The 19,931-nt window shown below is 38.6% G+C and overlaps 1 protein-coding gene across 2 annotated transcripts in view; it reads right to left on the reverse strand.

The window, feature by feature from the left end:
* LCP1 (lymphocyte cytosolic protein 1) overlaps positions 1–19,931 on the reverse strand; it is a 57,832-nt gene that overhangs the window by 14,491 nt on the left and 23,410 nt on the right. For both annotated transcript variants that reach the window (XM_050766194.1, XM_050766195.1), the window contains exons 3-14: positions 19,409–19,496; positions 18,642–18,805; positions 18,336–18,465; positions 16,301–16,433; positions 14,665–14,746; positions 12,634–12,799; positions 10,423–10,565; positions 7,835–7,930; positions 6,081–6,276; positions 3,715–3,793; positions 2,865–2,979; positions 1,875–2,008 (exon numbers count right to left, since the gene is read on the reverse strand). In XM_050766194.1, the coding sequence (XP_050622151.1) occupies positions 1,875–2,008; positions 2,865–2,979; positions 3,715–3,793; positions 6,081–6,276; positions 7,835–7,930; positions 10,423–10,565; positions 12,634–12,799; positions 14,665–14,746; positions 16,301–16,433; positions 18,336–18,465; positions 18,642–18,805; positions 19,409–19,472 (1,502 nt within the window). In that variant the 5' untranslated portion in view covers positions 19,473–19,496. The remainder of the gene's footprint in view (positions 1–1,874; positions 2,009–2,864; positions 2,980–3,714; positions 3,794–6,080; positions 6,277–7,834; positions 7,931–10,422; positions 10,566–12,633; positions 12,800–14,664; positions 14,747–16,300; positions 16,434–18,335; positions 18,466–18,641; positions 18,806–19,408; positions 19,497–19,931) is intronic.

Below are 19,931 nucleotides of genomic sequence, written 5' to 3' on the forward strand. Positions count from 1 at the left end.
AGATTAATTAAGTTTAAAAGTAAGCCTCAAATGGACCAAACTGTATTTAAGTAACTTAAGTCTATCCCAGGATAAAATTTAAGAATATTTAAAGGAATACAGAAATATCCAGTACACAGCAAGGTCAAATTCGTGATAGCCGACATATAATTAAAAAATTAGCAGCATCCAAAGAAGCCAAAAAAATATGACTCATAATGAAGATGAAAATAAATTAGTAGAAACAGATCCCAAAATAAGTTACTGTAATTATTTTCCATATGTTCAAGAAGGTAAAGGAAAGGACAGATATGGGAGATATAAAAATGACTCAAAATTTCCATACTGGAGATGATCCAGGTTAAAAAACATGTACACTGGATGGAGTTAATGGAACATTAGACACACACACACACACACACACACACACACACACACACAAAAGAGATTAGTGAACTTGAAAACATAGCAATACAAGTTTTCCAAAATGAAACATAGAGAAAATAAATAAATAAAGCATCAGTGAGCTTAGGGACAACTTTGAATGATCAAATATACACGCACTTGGAATCCCCCAGAACCAGGGTTGGTGGGTACAGAAGATATATTTGAAGAGATGAGAGTTAAGTTTTCCAAATTTGATGGAAAGTATAAATCCATAGATCCTATAAGTTAACAAACCTCAAGCATAAGAAACAACAATGGGACTGGGCACAGTGGGGTGGCACGCCTATAATCCCAGCCCTTTGGAAGGCCAAGGTGGGCAGATCATTAGGTCAGGAGTTTGAGACCAGCCTGTCCAACATGGTGAAACCCCGTCTCTACTAAAAATACAAAAATTAGCTGGGCATGGTAGTGTGGACCTGTAGTCCCAGCTACTCAGGAGGCTGAGGCAGGAGAATCACTTGAACCCAGGAGGTGGAGATTGCAGTGAGCAGAGATTACATTACTGCACTCCAGCCTGGGTGACAGAGCAAGACTCTGTCTCAAAAAAAAAAAAAAAAAAAAAAAAAAAAATATATATATATATATATATATATATATATATACACATCATAATAAAATTACCTAAAACCTGTAATAGAGAGAAATCTTAAGCCAGAAGACAAATACTACATACAAGGGAACAAAGATAAGAATGACAATAGATTTCCTCTTGGAAACAATGTGGGCCAGAAGACAGTGAAACTATCTTTAAAGTACTGAAAGAAAAACCTATCAACTTAGAATTCTGCACTCAGAGAAAAAAATCTTTTGAAAATGAAATAGACATTTTCAGACATACAGAAGCTGAAATCATTCATCACCAGCAGACTTGCGCTATTAGAAATATTTTAGGTAGACAGAAAATGATATCAAATGGAAATCTTAATCTATAAAATAGTAGGAAGAGCACTAGAAATAGTAAATATGTAGATAAATATAGCATAATTTCACCTTTATTTTAAAAGTCCCTTTAAAAGTAATTGTTATTTACACAGATCAGTTGAAGTAAAAGGATGGTAAAAAGATATGCCATGCTAACCACTAATCAATAGGAAGCCTGTAGAAGCAATAGTAGCTATTATCTATTAATGTCAGAAACAATAGATTTCAGAGAAAAGAATATTAGTAGGCATAAAGAAGACTACTTCATAAGGACAAAGGGATGATTAAATCAGAATGAAACAGCAATCTAAACTGTTTATGAACCTAATCACAGAGTTTCACGATACTTGAAACAAAAACTGACAGAACTGAAACAAAAAGCAGAAAGGTAAAAAGTGCTTCTCTGGTTATTAAGATTAGCTTCAAACATACTTTTACTGAATTAACTCATACTGCTAAAAATGTGCTAATATTTTTCCAGGTAAATAATGCATTCAAGAAAAAGCCACTTCCATAAGCTATGCTACCTTCTCATTAGCTGCCAAATCAAGGCCAATGTGAGAGTGCGGTTTCCTTCATTGAGATCTTGTCCACCGATGCCAACCAGGGAGAACTTCGCTTGATTCTTCCCCAATTCTACCGCATAGTTACAATTCTCAAGCTGAACGAGCAGAAAGGAAAACGATTGAACGTCAGCATCTTGATTATGATAAATACCAGATAAATAATAAAAATAAAGATAAAAAATGAAATAAATATGGTCAGACTGAATGACTTCTCAAGTCTCAACTGGTTCTGCCATTCTAGGATTCAAAAGTAAAGAATTTTTCATCTTTCCTTAGAAACCCCTCACTTTCATAAAAAAAATTCATAATGTGGAAAACCGAAATGAATTCATTATTATGAATATGTTCACCGCTATATCACACTGCATAAATGGAGAGCCATCCTTAGTTACCTACATGTAATATTTCTAAAATAGGTGAATACACAGAGATTGACATGGAAAATTTGGAGTCTCCATCCTCTGCACACATAGCAAACGGACATGTGAACAGATATTCCTGCAGCTACGCATGGATCATTAACAGCCACAGCAATAAGAAATGCTGAGAAATGGCTGTGTCAACCCTGTTGTTTCAAAACAATGTTCCCACTGTGTTGACAGTCAACAAACTATTTGAACAAGTCAAGCTGTCAGTACAAAGCTCCAATTCTTTAGAAATTAGAATAAAGATCCTGCTGAGGGAAAAATCCCTGTGGCTCTCTGCTTGCTCTAATTATCTTAATTAGAATTTTTGCATGATAATGTTTGAAGACATCCAACATGGAATTATAAATACGTAATCGACTGAAATAATGCACACACTTTAATAAACCTATTCAGGTTTCTGATTGCTGTACTAGAATTTAATTTCTGGATAAACATTGTTTGGCTGCCTTATAAAGTATTTAGAGTGCTCTTGCAGGCTATGACTTTGCCTGGCTGCTGGAACATCAGAACCATCATTGTTTACCTTCTTCATATTGCCTCCCAGTTTGGGGTATGGCGGTTTGTTTACCCTGTTCCAGTCAACAGGAACTTTAATCTTTTCATAGAGCTGGAAGATGACCAGGGCATCTGATAAGTCACTGAACAAAACAAACACAAAAGGATTCTCAGATATCCCACATTTATTCAGGGCCTACAATGGGCCAGACACTTTCTTACATATTAGTTCAGAGAATATTCACAACAACCCCGCACACTGGTAGTCGTAGCTCCATCTATAGAAGTGAAGAAACCACGACTCAGAAAGACTGGGGGACTCACTCTTCCCAGGTGTGACCAGCTGTGCCCTTCCATCCAACATATGCTGCCTCAGGAAAAGAAAGAGCACTCTGGTGATGAAATCATCTGTACACCAAACCCCTGCAACACGCAATTCACCTGTGTAACAAACCTGCACATGTACCCCTGTACCTAAAGGTTTAAAAATTGTAAAACTAAGTAAATGTAAAAGAAATGTTAAAAAAGCAAAACGAAGACGGCTTTAACAAGTGGCGTAGGAGACGCTTCACCACAAACTTAACATCTGTTGTTTTGCCTGCTTGTGAGCAGATTAGACGTATGATCACTTATGACATAGAGTAAATGTTTCATTTTGTTGAGGTATGATTTATGTATTGAGCACACAGTGAGACTGATGTATGTAGGTGAGTTTTTCAGCTGAATAGCCAACATCTGAAGCTCAACTTGGCACTTTTCCCCTTCCATCAAGGTATGTACATTTTGTGAAGAGAATGCACATCATGGTGGTATTTGGAATCCTATGGCTCTTTCAAGGTCTCTATCTTACATTAGAATGAGTTTCCAAATATTCCTACCTGTACAAATGATTGACTCGAGGGTTAACACCCAGGGAGTTCATCCAGTTTCTAAATGTCCGCTCTTCTCTCGTCTCACCTGGATGAAGGAAGACGGGTTGGTTATCTTTTGGGATTGAAGAAAACATGCCTTTTTTTATGACCAAAGTTTAACTAAAGAGGATGCAATAAAAACTGAAAGTAGAAAGAAAGAAAGAAATAAAATAAACCCTATTGGATTTGGATGAGGGTTCTCATACAGTGTTAATTTTTCTTTTCCATTTCAATTCCACATGTATTTCTATAGCATCTATTAGTAGTGTGTGGAATCCTGTGTGGGGTAGCTGTTCAGTTGGCTCTCAAAGGCTTACCTTCTTGCTGGAAAAAACAGGACTTTTAGGCATCAAACAGAGATCACACAAGCTACAGAACTCACTTAGGAGATAGATATATCTGTTATTTGAGCTGAGACAGGGAAAAGAACAGTATAGACTGAATTTGGAGGGGGTGGAATTTGAACTTGCCCTTGGATAACTAGCAAAATCTGGATCAGAAAAAGGAAAGAGTAGAGGATTTCGGGAGATAGCAAGGGGTGGGAGTAGAAGACAGTATAAATATGCATACAAAGGGAGCAACAGGCAAGGTCTCTGTTAAGAACATCAGGAACTGGTTTGGTCAGGGGTCTGTATTGTGCAGTCCAATGAGGTAACCCTATCTGGAAGAAGGAGTCAGAATTGGAGATTTTATTTATTTATTTATTTATGTTTTTTGAGACAGAGTCTCACTGTCTCCCAGGCTGGAGTGCAGTGGTGCGATCTTGGCTCACTGCAAGCTCTGCCTCCTGGGTTCACGCCATTCTCCTGCCTCAGCCTCCCAAGTAGCTGGGACTACAGGCGCCCGCCACCACGCCCGGCTAATTTTTTGTATTTTTTTGGAGAGACAGGATTTCAATCTTTGGATACCAGGTAGCACATTTTAGTTGACATATTAGACAATGGCAGTCATTATGGCTTTGTAAAATTACTACAATACATTCTTGAGCAAGGCAGAGATATAATAAAATCAGTACTGGGATGTGCCTGGCAGCAGTGTGTAGAATCACTGAAAGGCGATATGCATTTGAATTAAACACAGCAGAGGGCAGAGTGTTTGACATTAGCATGTGGGATACACTCAAGCATTTGATAAATGGAGGCTCCAAGATCCATTAAAATAATTGGCGTATGAGGTAATGAGTTTGGAAGAGCAGAAAAGAAATGTAACAATTGAGAAAATGTTCCAAAGGAAGAATTATTAGTATTTGCTGATTTAGTGGATGTAGGGATGAAGGATAGGAAGATACAGTAGGATCCAAGGTCTTTAGTTTTCGTGACTAAAGAAAAAAAAATGGTATGATTAATGGAAATGGAGCATTTCTAAAAGAGGGCAAATGGGATGGGAGGTGGGCTGGAAAGGCAATGGTTGTGGGTGGGAGGGAAAACAATCAATTCTGTTTTGCATATGCTGCACCTCAAATGGTAGCCAAGGACCCAAACAGAAATATTCTAGAAGCAGTTGAAATGGGTGATTAGTGGGCTGGATATATAGATTTGGGAGTCAACAAAATGCACACAACCCCTTGACCATAATTCAGCAAATGACACAAATGCAGGAGTATGGAAGCACGATTATGCTGCATTTCTAGTGAGAGTAAAGTGCTGTGGAAAAGGATCAACTCAGACTTCAGATCTGAATCTCCTTGCTTGCATGACATTCATTTAATATTAATTGACCTTTTTGTCTCAATATTGGGACTAGTTCATGACTTTTTAAAAAAAATCAAGTAAACATCTCTGGCACCTCTAGCTGGTAGAATCTAATTAAAGCTATATACTTTTTGTTGAATCCTAGAGCATTAACCTGAAAAATACAACTGTTAGGGATTCTGCCTCAAAATTCTTTTCTGTACCTCCCATAAGAAACAAAACAAACCAAAACTCAGTAAGCATATCCCAGCGTACATTAAATATCATTTTTTGATAATGAATCGTGGCAGTTTCTTGCCTCTAGGAATCAACACAGTCTATTAAGTACATAAATTATCTTTTTGAAACTCCAGATTTATTTCATCTAATAATTAAATGTATTATCTTTCCTAAAACATTTAATTCTGATAATGGATGAAGTCTTTGTATAATGGACACGATATAATGGTATTTAATTACTCCTGCTTTGCTGAAATTGACTTGATGAATCTATTTATTCTCTTTGTTGCATACCAGAGAATTAATGGCCTGTTTGCACGTGCAAATAGTTTATATTTGCTTAGGAAGTGAGTTTGAATTGCCATTGAATTAGAATTGTGAGTGCCTTTCCCCATCTTAAGCAAGTAGTTTGCAGTTAGTTACCTTCAAGAGCCCCCCAGTCAATGTCCTGGTTCTCTGGTTTGTGCAGGGCAGGGTATCTGTTAAAGAGGTTGGCAATAAAAGCCAAGTTCAACTTGGGGTTCCCTCGGACAACATCTGTGGCTGTGACAAACTGCCGGCAGCCCAGCCTCTCCGCCTGCTGCAACATGCATTCTGCCCTCTGGATGTCATCCTTCTCCTGCAATGCAAAAGGATGTCTCAGGGCTGGGTCAAGACTCTCCATGCACAAAGCAGATTGCATAATGTGAAAAGAAATGGGAATCTCACTGAAACCATTAGTCTCAGGCAAACACTTAATAACAGCACATTGTTACCTACACGCACCTGCACCAAAATCAGAAAGTCACAAGTAAAAGGAATCTCAGAGGTTAAGTAATGAAGGTCTCTCATCTCCATTATCAAACTATTTCAGAGGAATGGTTGGTTGCCCTGTTTCAAAAGAGATGCAGTAGATTCCGAAAATTTATCATTTGAGTTTATCTTAATTATTTCCAACCATTAAGATTCCTTTTTATTTTTTTCTTCCACAGATGTCATGAGATTGTCTATCAAAAAATTTTATTTATATATTCCCATAACCAGTTCACAAAAGATATTTACACTTGCCAATAAGAGCATGTGATTAGCATAACCACCATCTCCACATTGAGTTGGTATACTTGCAACCCAAACAAAATAAATTTTATCAGTTAACCTACATATTGTTATTGATAAATATATAATGTCAATTTTATTTTTGCAGACTTCAGATTTTGAACCACTCAATGTGCTCAAATAATTTTACAGAACCTCCAGCCATTTGTAAGTGACTCTTAAAACACTAAAATTTTGTTGAAATATGGCCCACTGTCCTTAAAGTATATGAAACCACCAATTTTCAGAAAACAAAACTTTAAATTAGGATTATTTCTCAATATGACACTTTACTAGGCCGGGCTCGGTGGTTCATGTCTGTAATCCCAGCACTTTGGGGGGCCGAGGCGGGCAGATCACGAGATCAGGAGATCGAGACCATCCTGGCTAACACGGTGAAACCCTGTCTCTACTAAAAATACAAAAAATTAGCCGGGCATGGTGGCAGGCGCCTATAGTCTCAGCTACTCATGCGGCTGAGCCAGGAGAATGGCAGAATGGCGTGAACCCGGGAGGCAGAGCTGGCAGTGAGCCAAGATCTTGCCACTGCACTCTAGCCTGGGCGACAGAGCGAGACTGTCTAAAAATAAAAAATTTTTAAAAATGACACTTTACTAGATAACACTACACATTATGCATTCTATGAGCTTCACTTCTCATTTACTTTGACTCTACTTCTCATTAGGAATCAGTTGACTTCAGTATGAACTCATTGGATTTAACTCCAATGATATTAAATGAGGCACACAAACAGGCAAAGTGACTTCTCAAGATCAATACTAAAGTGGCGGCAAAACAGAGGTTTCATCGTAACATTCAGACCCATGTGGGGTTATAGAGTCTACTAAAAGATGAACGTATACAGAATTGCCTAGCATGCTGGATGGCGTTTAATTACTATTGGTTTCTTTCTTTAATGTTGTATTTCCAGATTCAGTTTTCATCAATTATTATCCCAAACTGCCCAGTTTTACAGTTTTAACAGGGCTTTAGGCAGAAATGCCCAGTCATGGAACTCCAGAGTCAGGGCCACACAGGGCAATGGAACTGCCAACGTGAAAGCAGCATCATGTTCTCCAAACACAACCGGGACCTGGCCTTACCCGCAGTCCTGACATGTCAATAACAACAGCAGGAATGCCTTCTTCATCTCCTTTTGGAGCCACCTGCTCAAGCAGGTGGTAATAAGCTTTTGAGTCCTGTGAGAAATTAAGAAATTCCAATTTCAAAATAGCACAGCTAATTACATACTTAGCACAACAATGATTTCCCAAAAGTAAACATTTTATTTCATATTCAGCTATCATTCAAGAATGTAACTTAATTAACAAAGCTAGAAACATTCACTAATTTGAATGTTCTATGTGTCTCTTTACATATCACATTTGTTTTTCTTTTTAAAAGGAGTGTAACAATAAAATAGACAAGATATGCGCAAAAGTCACCCTAAAGAAGTGGATATTATTCTGTTGTCTTTAGGGGAGAAAAACAACTTATTTACATGTATTAAATTGTATACAGGAAAATATATATATACCTTTATATTGCTGTAGAAGTCAGTCAGCTAAGGTTTAATTAAAAAAAAAGTGACAGAAAAAGGAAGCAGAAGTTTAAAGCAGAGTTTAAAAATACATTTAAATGAACAATCAGCAAGAGAAAAACAAAGATGTCAAAGACAGAAGACTGAAGCATTAACAAGCAATCTTTATGTAAAAGGAGAAATATTAAGATAAGTGCATTTCATGTTTATCTAGAAGCTAGAAAAATGGTTCAATTTAGTTATAGCAGATTAGATACGGGTATTAAATTCTCAAGTTTTCTTAGATTCTGAAAATATGGTTATTGGCAAAAAGAATTCTCAGAATTATAGTCTTAAAATACAAATTTATTTTTAGTCAATGAAAGCATACAGATTTTCAGGTAGTTTATTTAAATCATTTAATAGTATCTCAATTTCTCTTAAACATTGAAAAATCAGCTGCTTTTTTTTTTTTTTTTCCTACAACTGGTTAGGGTAGGAAAGGCATGGGCAGAGGAGAGGTATGCTCCCCACTTTTGGCATCAGAAAGATGAGAACCAGAGTGTGAGCCATTGATGTTGCACCTGGGAAAACTGATCTTCATCTCTCTTCTTTCTACCCTCCCTTCTCTGACCTTTCACTGTAGCTCTTTTGAAGTCAGTGACAGTCACATACAGGTGGTAGGCACCAATACCATCTGCTTACCCCGGGTTACGTCTTTTTATTTTGGCTAAGAGTAACCTCATTTCACCTGACTCTTATGAGCCTTTCTCACTCGCTCTAGCCTGGGTGTTCTCACCTTTGTCAATTCTACATGATTTAAAGACATCACCCAAGGTTGCTGGCTACTCAGCCATACACATGACAGTGCGGTCAGTCGCCGTGCAGCTGCTGCCAGAGAACAGGCACAACACTGCATAAGTAAGTGCTCATCTGGCCAGTTCCCATCTCATACAGACACTTCCCAAAGCACAAAACGGTTGTTCTAGAGAACACAGCCATTTAATGATAGGAAATTAAGTAAATTTACAGCTGAGATCAGACAGCCTCATTTTGGCTGAAATGTTTTACAACTGTAGAGCTTAACTGTTGACCACCAAGGGAGATCATGATAGCCAGCTCCTGTTAAACCCCAGTTTGGTTGGTGGTGCTAGAAAAATGTTAATAACCCACGAAAGATGCATAGTTAGAAAGACGGATTTAGCTTAGATCCTAAGAAATGGGGGCTTTCCATCTAGAAGCTTGACTCTGACTGGCATGGTGCCTGACACACCCTGAGTTCTAAATGCCACTGAATGCACGTCGTGCGGCAGTGGGAAACTGTTACTCAGAGAATTACAAGCCTAGGTGTACTCCTGTTGAGTCATGTGAACTTTCCTCTGACTCTTCCTCTATGGGGAAAAGTTATTTAACTTTTGAGAAAGTGGAGACTGAAGTATTTTCCTGGTGTTGCATCCCAGCATCTCCTCTCTTTCCTTCTAGGGACCGCTTTCCACTCCTTTCTACTCCTTAACCACTTTCTATCTTCATCCATCTGTCATCATGGCCAAGAGCTGTGTTCTTTCACCTTGACATGGAACTTTTCATATACTTGAAAACCACAGTGTATTCCTGCCTCAGCCTTTCCCCTATGGACCTCTTTGTCTCTTTATCTGTAAAATGAGAGGATGATAACCCTTATCTCATGGGGTTGTTGTAAGGATTCAGTAAGAGAATACACATATAAATCAGTTGGAACAGTGCCTGGCATGTTGCAGACACCATGTTTGCTATTATTAGTGTAACTAGAAGAGTCATCTTCATTTAATTTTTTAAAATGAATTCCCATCTGCTGCTCCCATTTATGAAACCAGAGACATTAGAGACCTACATATATTCCCTTTACTTGGACAGCAGACTGTTCTCTTGCTCTTCCTCTAGCTCACCTTTGTCCCTCTACTTTCTAATATGGAAACTCCAATTGAGACGCTGCACTAGGACTCTGGGCAGATCTGTGTGTGGCCCAGGACTAGAGCAGCAGATGGGCCCTTAAGGACAGTGAGCACCTCCAAAACCGCACCAGACTAACCCTGGAGCTTCTGAAGAGATGAAGCCCCAAATCTTTGTCTTTATTAATGCCCGAATTCCCCTTCACTGCTGCAAAGAGTCATGTTCAAACAACGCTCCTCCTACCTTGATGTCAGTACTGAAGTTGCCAATTTTGTTGCAGCCTGCATTTTCCAGGTGGTAATTAGCCCACCTCAGCAACAGCTCTTCAGGGGAGAGTTTCATCAAATCTTCCAGGCTCTCACCTTCTCTCAAAAGAGCAATCAGAGCTAAAGAAGCACAAAAAAACAAAGAAAAATAAATGCAGTGATGTTGGGGGAGGGAGGGCTTGGTTATAGCTTTCTTTTTTTTTTTTTTTTTTTTTGTGATGGAGTCTTGCTCTGTTGCCCAGGCTGGAGTGCAGTGGTGTGATCTCGGCTCACTGCAAGTTCTGCCTCCCGGGTTCACGCCATTCTCCTGCCTCAGCCTGCAGAGTAGCTGGGACTACAGGCACCTGCCACCACGCCCAGCTAATTTTTTGTATTTTTAGTAGAGACAGGGTTTCACTGTGTTAGCCAGGATGGTCTCGATCTCCTGACCTCATGATCCGCCCACCTCGGCCTCCCAAAGTGCTGGGATTACAGGCATGAGCCACTGCTCCCATGGTTGTAACTTTCATTGAGCTCTGCTAAAAAGCTAAAGATAGCAACGTTACCTCTTTGGGGTAAAGGTTCTTGTAGCCTTTCCCAAGGATTAAATATTTTATTATTATTCCCTTAAAAGAGGTGTAAGCTATTGTGAGCTTATATATTGTCCCCATTTTTCAGATGGAGAAAACAAGGCACAGTGAATCTCAATGCTATGTTTAAGAACATTTGGGCAGAGCCATAAAAGTAACCAAGGCTATGGCTCGGATGTTTTGCTGGGTCTGTCAAACCACATTCCACAATATTACAACACTTTGGCTTTTAAGAGATCAATTTTGTAATAATAACAATGTTCTCTTGTCTATTCCCATAGGTGTTTTATATTTCAAGTGCTTACCTGCCTAATTATAGCAACTCTCTAATGTAATCAACTCTCCTCTATGTTTTCCCAGACAAGTAAATATTTTTTGCTTAGCTAGAAGGTTTAAATTTAGCTGAGGTCATTATTTGAAGATCAATATTCTTTCTCAGAGGTTCTAAGATCCCTATTTCCTCTCCCCCGCCTTCTTTATATTATTTTTAATACACTGGTTTTTAAATAATATTTTAGGATTCTTCATTGGTTATTGTGATTTGGACATGCAAATAAAAAGTATGTGTAACTAAAGACTAGAACTTGGCTACAGATTTCATATTGGTAGGATTCCTACCTGAAAACTAAAAGATAACATTGTGTTTTGTATGATACTTACCAAGGTTGGCTACCTCTGTCTAAGCCATGGGGCTGTCACTGTTTAAACACAGATAAGATGCTGAGAGAAGACACAATAAGATTGACAGCTACATATTTAGTTGAGAACTCTGAAACCCTAAATGGAATTTTCTACAGTCTTTAAAAATTTTTTATTCTATCCTGTATAGATTTAAGGTGTATAACGTGATGTTTTGGTATACTTATCTTGGTAGACACATACATAGTAAGGTGGTTACTGTTGGTCAAGGAAATTAACATACCCACATCTCATATCGTTTCCTTCCTTCCTTCTTCCTTCCTTCCTTCCTTCCTTCCTTTCTTCCTTCTTTCCTTCGTTCGTTCCTTCCTTCCTTCCTTCCCTCCCTCCCTCCCTCCCTTCCCTTTCTTTTTTTTTTTGTAGGAAGAGTACCTGAAATCTACTTTCTTGGCAAATTACCAATATACAGCACAATATTATTAACTATAGCCCTCACGCTGTTTAGATTTCTACTTATTCATCCCATATAATTGCAACCTTGAACCCTTTGACCTATACCTTCCTCTATAGTTTTGATAAGAAATAGACCAAGTTCCTCCTAATCTGGTACCATCGCTATAGCATATGAATGTGAGTTGCTTGCTTCACAAAATGCAAGTTAAAAGTCCTCTTATTTGTTACAAAGTATCTAAAGGCAAAGTGAGCTCTGAAGAAACCTCTTGAGGTTACAGTGCCAAATATTCAAGACTGAGCCCTATGCTCCAAACAAGCATTATTGTTAGTCTGTGGTCTTAAAAAGCTTTTGCTCTATCATTAACAAATGTCTGGTCTGTGTGTCTAGAATCTATTACATGAACACCACGGAATCAATATAACCGTGTAGTTTTCAAAACTTGAGAATTTCTGACATCTTCCTCCTACAGTCCCCAACGTATAAGTTATTAGAAAGCTGTGTCATGACCTTTGGGACTTGCTCTTACCTTCATTTCTGCTGAGTTCGATGTCAGCAAATAACCCAATCTTGATGACTTGCCACAGAAGTCCCAGGACCAGATAAGGCTTCCCCTCCTTCAGGTCCTCAGCCCCTATGTTGACCACATGGCACCCAATGGCTGAGGCAGAGTTCAGAGCCAAGTTCAGATTTTCCTGAGGGAGAAAAAGTATGCAAGTTTTTGTTCTATTACTTTGTAGATGTCAAACAATACTGATGGCAACAGCAACAATGTTTTCCTTCTGTGAAGGTCACAGGTTGAGAGTCATGGTCTTCACTCATTTTAACATTGAGAAAAAAACAATGACTCATAACCAGAAGAAAAAATCCAGTAACCCAGACACCGAGCTCCTGCAGTGGTCCATTCAATCAAACCAGCACTGTAACTTGAAGGCCCATTCTGGTTGGCATGAGACTAATGAGGCCTATATTTTTCCATCTTGCTCTGTGATGAAGCTGACACATACAACATCTCTACCGGCCAACAATAAAGGGGCACCTTTGAGGAAGTCATTGTCCTGTCACTGGCCATCATGAACAAGATGATTGTTGATGTAAATCAAGATCATAAAAGAGAGTAGCAGAAGAGGTTTTTGACTTGCAGATTGGGTGTTAAGAAAATGAAAAAGGCTGGGCACGGTGGCTCATACCTGTAATCCCAGCACTTTGAGAGGTCAAGGCGGGTGGATCAACTAAGGTCAGTAGTTTGAGACCAGTCTGACCAACATGGTGAAACCCCATTTCTACTAAAAATACAAAAATCAGCTGGGTGTGGTGGCGGGTGCCTATAATTTCCAGCTACTCAGGAGGCTGAGGCAGGAGAATCTCTTGAACCCAGGAGGCAGAAGTTGCAGTGAGCCGAGATCGCGCCATTGCACTCCAGCCTGGGCGACAAGAGTGAAACTCTATCTCAAAAAAAAAAAAAAAGAAAAAAGAAAATGAAAATGAAAAATAGATACAATTAAAATTCCTGGAAAAGATGGAGTGGTTTTCACTAGGTCGATTTGTTGAGTATCCGTAATAACGAGGGAACCCGAGTATACACACACACACTCATAGAGTCTATGTTCTTATGAGTAACAACAATGCAGGTAATGTAACTCACATATAGTCGGGACAGAGTCAAGGAAGTTTTCAGTCCAGACTCTCTATGTACTATTCTTGGGTTTAAAAAGGAAGAGATATCAGTGTCAGAGATGTATAGAAATTGTTTTAATTGACAAATTAAAAACAAAGCAAAGGCTACCAGTGAATTAGGAAAATAAGTATCGGAAGAAAAGTGGGTCCTTGTTCTAGTGCTCAAATGATGAGTGAAAAATACTGTTTCTATATATGGTCAAGATTATGAGTAAATTTAACATTAAATGCATTCATACGTGTTTAATCATTGTTCTCAATTTGGTTCATTTCCATTTTTAAAGTACACAAGGTTGCTTAAATCCACACAGGAGATAATGTATTGTTGATGATTTAAGAAGTTAGATATGGTTTCTTAGCAAGAGAATTACAATAATGTTAAAATATTGGAACACTACACAGAAATACACTTACTGCTGGTTACTATTCCAGTTAATCAACAAATTGATGGAATAAAAGCAAGTTATATCTATTATACTCGTGGCTGTGGCCAATATTGCTATGAAGGCTGCCAGAGTACTTCCCATTTTTCACCCCTTGCTTCTTAGAAAGGCTTATGTTTTCAGCTGAAATGCTATTTATTTGGCATCAAATCAAAGATAAATTGCTAAGAAAAGCTTGAGTTAAAACTTTAGCCAAAGTGAATTTTATTCCTAAGTGGCCAAAACAAAACATACAAAGCCCCAGCTGCTACCACTCCACCAGTCTCCCTTCCTTGCTTCTCAGAAATGTATCCCTTTATCCCTGAAGTATGACTAGTCACCAGCCCAAAGCCCAGGTTTTGCGAATGATGTCTTAGCCCCTGAAAAAGGCTGACTCAGCAGTTATGATGCTCATTGATGCCAAACAAATCCTGTATTACGGTAATGGTGGGAAGACATACCTGAATGGTGAAAGGGGTGAGCTTCTTTTTGTTGATTGTTCTTTCATCAATTGTGTCTGGCACTGACAGATTGATCATTTTACTGAAAGAGAAACACTTAAATTAAAGAAAGCTGTCTTCTGAATAACAGAGCCCAGTAATATTGAATTTAAATTCTAGCAAGACCATAATCAAAGAAGACAGCAACAGACTCTGTGATGTTTAGACATAAAATCAGTTATGCCATTTGACTAGACTCAAACTATCTGCGGGAAAGGTGAATACTACTGAAGCCATATTAATATATTGAGGTTGGAAATGAGGACCCCGCTTCATTCTCTCACCTAAACAGCTGCAAAATTATCCTGATTTTCTTAGCACATTAGGAAATTCTGGGTGGATAACCAAAGTAATTCTACCATAAATACTTTATTTTCTTAGCCATGAAAATTGTCCACATTATATAAAAGACTATCTATAAAATTCTGAGCTTATATAATACCTACATTTCTATTTGACACCAGACCAAACTTTATATCTTCAGTTAATCATGTTATAACATTTTTATATTCTTCTCAGTGCCCTAGGCTGACTACCAATGAGTCACAGGGGTCTTAGAAGGTAAAACTAGGAGATTGAGGGAAGACCATGGGGGGCCTTGGATAGCAACCTAAAAACTAGAATTTTCATTTTTTAAAAATAGCAATTGAACCTTTTAAAAATGAATTATCAGGACAAACTCTGATAAATAAAATATCAAAAGTAGAATTGCTCTGGTCAGAGCAGAGGAGAAAGTTCAATGTCTTGCCCACCCATTGTTTCCTTTAAGTCCTGAGTCTCCCACATATTGAGCACCTCAAGTCATCTTACTTACAGCATGGCCTGTGAAGACAGAGAACCTGCTGAAGCAAGAGCTACAGAGGGATTTTCAAAGACGTCATGCTGCATTGACCAGCACCGTATTTAGAGGCCTCCTGTGGATAGGATGCATTCCCCCTTTTCCAGGTGTCCTCAATGTTTGAGTTGTGGATTTCTGTGCCCCACTCAAAGGTTTTTTTGCTTAAGGACCACAGTTTAAGGACTCCTTCCATCATCCTGCTGCTGTTATCAATTCTATCTGCTTTCATGGTGAGCCATGCTCAGATGAAGCAAGCAGCATATATTCCAAAAATATATAACCAGGAAAATTGTCCTCATTATATAAAAGACTATCTATGTACTTCTGAGCTTGTATAATGTCAACATTTCTATTTGATGCCTGATCCACCTTTATACTTTTAACTTGTCATCAGATAAACTTTTTAATGTCCTTCTATAGTCATTATTTAATCAGTACTTTACAAATTTCCCCCACTTAATTATCTAATACATTGATTAGACATCTAATGCTTTTGGCTTGGTGTTACTATACCTTCCATGTTTATCTCTATAATGTGTATCCCTCCCCTCCACTCAAGCAGTAGCAATTTTACATTTCTCATTATAAATTGTTTTTGAATTTCGTTTGCCATCCTGGACCTGGCCAAGTGAAAGTGTAGAAAAGCCTTCTAGGTGCAGCTGAGCACCAAACAACGTTGGCCTAGGATAAATACAATTAATTGTTGATGGTCTAGAAAATGGGCAACTCTTTGGCAACCAAGAAAGAAGTATTATTTACCAAAGGACAATGCCATCTCCAACAGCATTAAAGAGATCATTCGTGTTTGGATTCATCGGGATGACATGCCGACAGTCAGGATCATTTTCCAGGGCTTTGTTTATCCAGTTGACAAAGGCATACTTTTCTTCCTCTGCAAGTAAATGATTAAACTGGCTCATTTGCAAAGTGAAACTCTATTATAAACAAAATTATGATGTGGATCTTAAATTCTCATTCCCAGCAGAAAGATGTGAGTTTATTCAGTCCATTATCTTATCATCTCATATTTATTAACATTTAAAAATCTCAGAGCACTTGGGAAATAGGCATTGAGTCTATGTTTACTCCAAGTCATAAAACATAAAGCAAACAGATTTAAAAACTCTCTATTCCTTTTTTTTTTTAAGATGAAGTCTCGCACTGTTGCCCAGACTGGAGTGCAGTGGCGCGAGCTCAGCTCACTGCAAGCTCCGCTTCCCGGGTTCACGCCATTCTCCTACCTCAGCTTCCTCAGTAGCTGGGACTACAGGTGCCCGCCACAATGCCCGGCTAATTTTTTGTATTTTTAGTAGAGACGGGGTTTCACCGTATTAGCCAGGACAGTCTTGATCTCCTGACCTCGTGATCCACCCACCTCAGCCTCCCAAAGTGCTGGGATTGCAGGCCGCACTGGCCAAAACTATCTATTTCTATATATATGCATAATCCAGATATATATTTATATTTAGAAGCAAATATATACATATGTTTATTTTCTATATATAAATACATAAATAATAAAAAATATTTTATTTATATGTGTGTATATATATGTATACATGCACATATAAATACAAATGTGATCTAATTCTTACAGGACAAAACTCAGGATTCCTCTTTTTGCTCTGCTGGTTTAAATGCTGGATCACTGTGGACAATCCTCATTGTATTTCTGAGTTTCTTGATACAATTATAATTAAATTGCTATAAAACAAAATCATTTGGATGTACTCTTTTTTTCCTATCAGTAAAGCTGCTAGAAAGTGATTTATGGATGTTTTAATAAAAGCTCAAGTTATGTCTTCATAGCCTAGCACTGTGTTTCCCAAACTGTCTTTGAAAACAGTGGTGTCCCTCAGAGAAATCTTGAGTCATAAAAGTTCGGGAAACACTGTGTAGTGTGTCTCTGCCTTATGCACCTTTGCCCCAGCAAAGGTTCTGAAAATTCCTGTATTTAAAAACAAAAGGCCAAACATTCTCTTAGCAACTATAGATGGTATTTAATTATGAACTTATCTTTTTTCTTTTTTTTTTTTTTTGAGACAGAGTCTTGCTCTGTCGCCAGGCTGGAGTGCAATGGTGCAATCTTGGCTCACTGCAACCTCTGCCTCCCAGGCTCAAGCGATTCTCCTGCCTCAGCTTCCCGAGTAGCTGGGATTACAGGCATATGCCACCGCACCCAGTAAAGACGGGGTTTCACCGTGCTGCCTAGGCTAGTCTTCAACTCCTGACCTCAGGTGATCCACCGGCCTTGGCCTCCCAAAGTGCTGGGATTACAGGTGTGAGTCACCGCGCCCGGCCTCATGAGCTTATCTTTAAGATCAACTAGCGTTTTGAAGAACTCAGTTTTGGAAATGTTGCAATAACTATACTGTTTGGCCTGTTGGAAGTTTCCATTATGGCTGTCGGATGGCAGCCTTCAGAATAAATATACACATTTATTCCAAATCAATGAAAACATAATTTTTTGATCACTTAGCAGGTGTTAAAAATTATCATGAAGTTTAAAGATAGAAGCTTGAGTAGCTAATTTTGTCCATAAGATTTAGAAAGGAATTTGGGCAGCCTTTAATGATTGTTTAAATGCTGATCAAATCATTTTGTATTGGACCCTACCCAGAGCTAGGACTGCTCCCGTATTACGTACCTGGAACTGACCCACTTAGTCACAAGAAGATCGGGAGTCATCCATAAAGTTGTTTGCTTCTGTCTTTGTTTACATCCCTTAGGTTTGAATATGAAGTTTAGAATCTGTAATCCTGAAATCCTGCTCCCACCCAGGAGGTAAGCCTACCTGAATAGGAGTGTTGGGTGCCAACACTAGACTGCTCTGAAGTACCACCGATCGCACAAATCCCTTCCTTCTTATTGATTGCTTTTCTAAAGGTCTTGGCAACATCTGTGCTTTTTAGGCCATGGAAAATCTGCAAAAATATAACGTATCTTTAGAAACTCAAGCAGTGATCAAGAAAATCACAAAGGAAAGAATATGTAATGTTGAAGCAAGGAGGGAAGGAATGTCTTTCTGGATATTTTTAAAAATGGAATTCAAGTTCCAAGAGTTTCAAATGTGTCTCCTGATATTCTACATGGTACTCACCTTGATAAACTCATCAAAGCTGATCCTTCCATCTTGGTCCAGATCACCTGTAGCCATCAGGTTTTCTGTAATTTCTCTTACTCTGTACCCAGGCAAAGGCAAGCAAGCAGCCTTGAACAAGTCATTCAACTCATTGAAGCTGATGTATCCATTGCCATCAGTATCTGTAATGTACACAATACACTGAAGCTGCAGGACAATTCAGGCAACAACTTTGAGAGAGAGGTGAGGGAAGACTAGATGGAAGGTGAAGGGATGAGAGAGGCTATCATTCAGGCATTGAGGCATGATCCCATGGAAGAGTCAGAATCTCACAAGACGCCTGTTACTATTGAATAGGGGCACTGGCATTACTTTCAACATCCACAGTAAAAGAGTCATCTATAAGGTACCTCTGTTTCCACAAAGAACTCTTATAGAAACTCTTAAGGAAACCACAGGTTTAGTGCTAAAGAGCAAGAGAAAGTATGTGATGGTATTAAAATCAAGGAAACAGCAAAAAAGACAAGATATAAAAGATGAGACTTAGGAACCATTTCTAGGAACAAACTATGTAAGAGTAGAGTCCAAATTCCATGTTTTCATAGAGAAAGTAATTTTCTTGAAGCACGTCTTTCAAAAATAAGTTCTCCCAGCTCCTCTAAACGAACACTACTGGTTTCTTGTCACCTCTGTAATTTTGTTCATGTTCCCATTTCATTGAATCTACCCTGAAGCTACTCAGTGAAGAAGAGAATGATGCAATTTGGGGTACCAGGTCTACTCACCAACTTTGGCAAAAGCTTCTCTGAGCTCCATCATTTCCTCATCGGACACTGATCCTCTGGCCATTTTTTATTGCTTTAGGTAACAGATCTGGAGAGAAGAAGAACGTAAGGGATAACTTTTGTGCATCTGAATTTTTAAAATACCACATTAAGAAGCAATTCCCATTTATTACATGAAGAAATATTCTTCTGCATCCCCCATGATTTAGAACTATCATTCCAAAATGTAAGTCAGAAATACGCTTTTTCTCAATCCTCCATGTGGTGGTCTCCAAGGATGGCTCTCAACAATTTCTTCCCTCCCAGTCTATACAGACTGCTCCTCACATTAAGAGGTGGAGCTTATTTCCCTCCCCTAGAATCTGGGCTGGTTTTTTAACTGCTTTGACCATTACAGGGTGGTAAAATGATGTCTGAGGCTGGAAACTTCTGCCTCCTTCTTTTTAGAATGCTTATTCTCAAGAAGCTCCCCCTTGGTACCCAATTGCCATGACATGAGCCATTCAAGCCACATAAAGAAACC

Source organism: Macaca thibetana, chromosome 17 (genome assembly GCF_024542745.1).
Source record: "Macaca thibetana thibetana isolate TM-01 chromosome 17, ASM2454274v1, whole genome shotgun sequence".
Taxonomy (NCBI): domain Eukaryota; kingdom Metazoa; phylum Chordata; class Mammalia; order Primates; family Cercopithecidae; genus Macaca; species Macaca thibetana.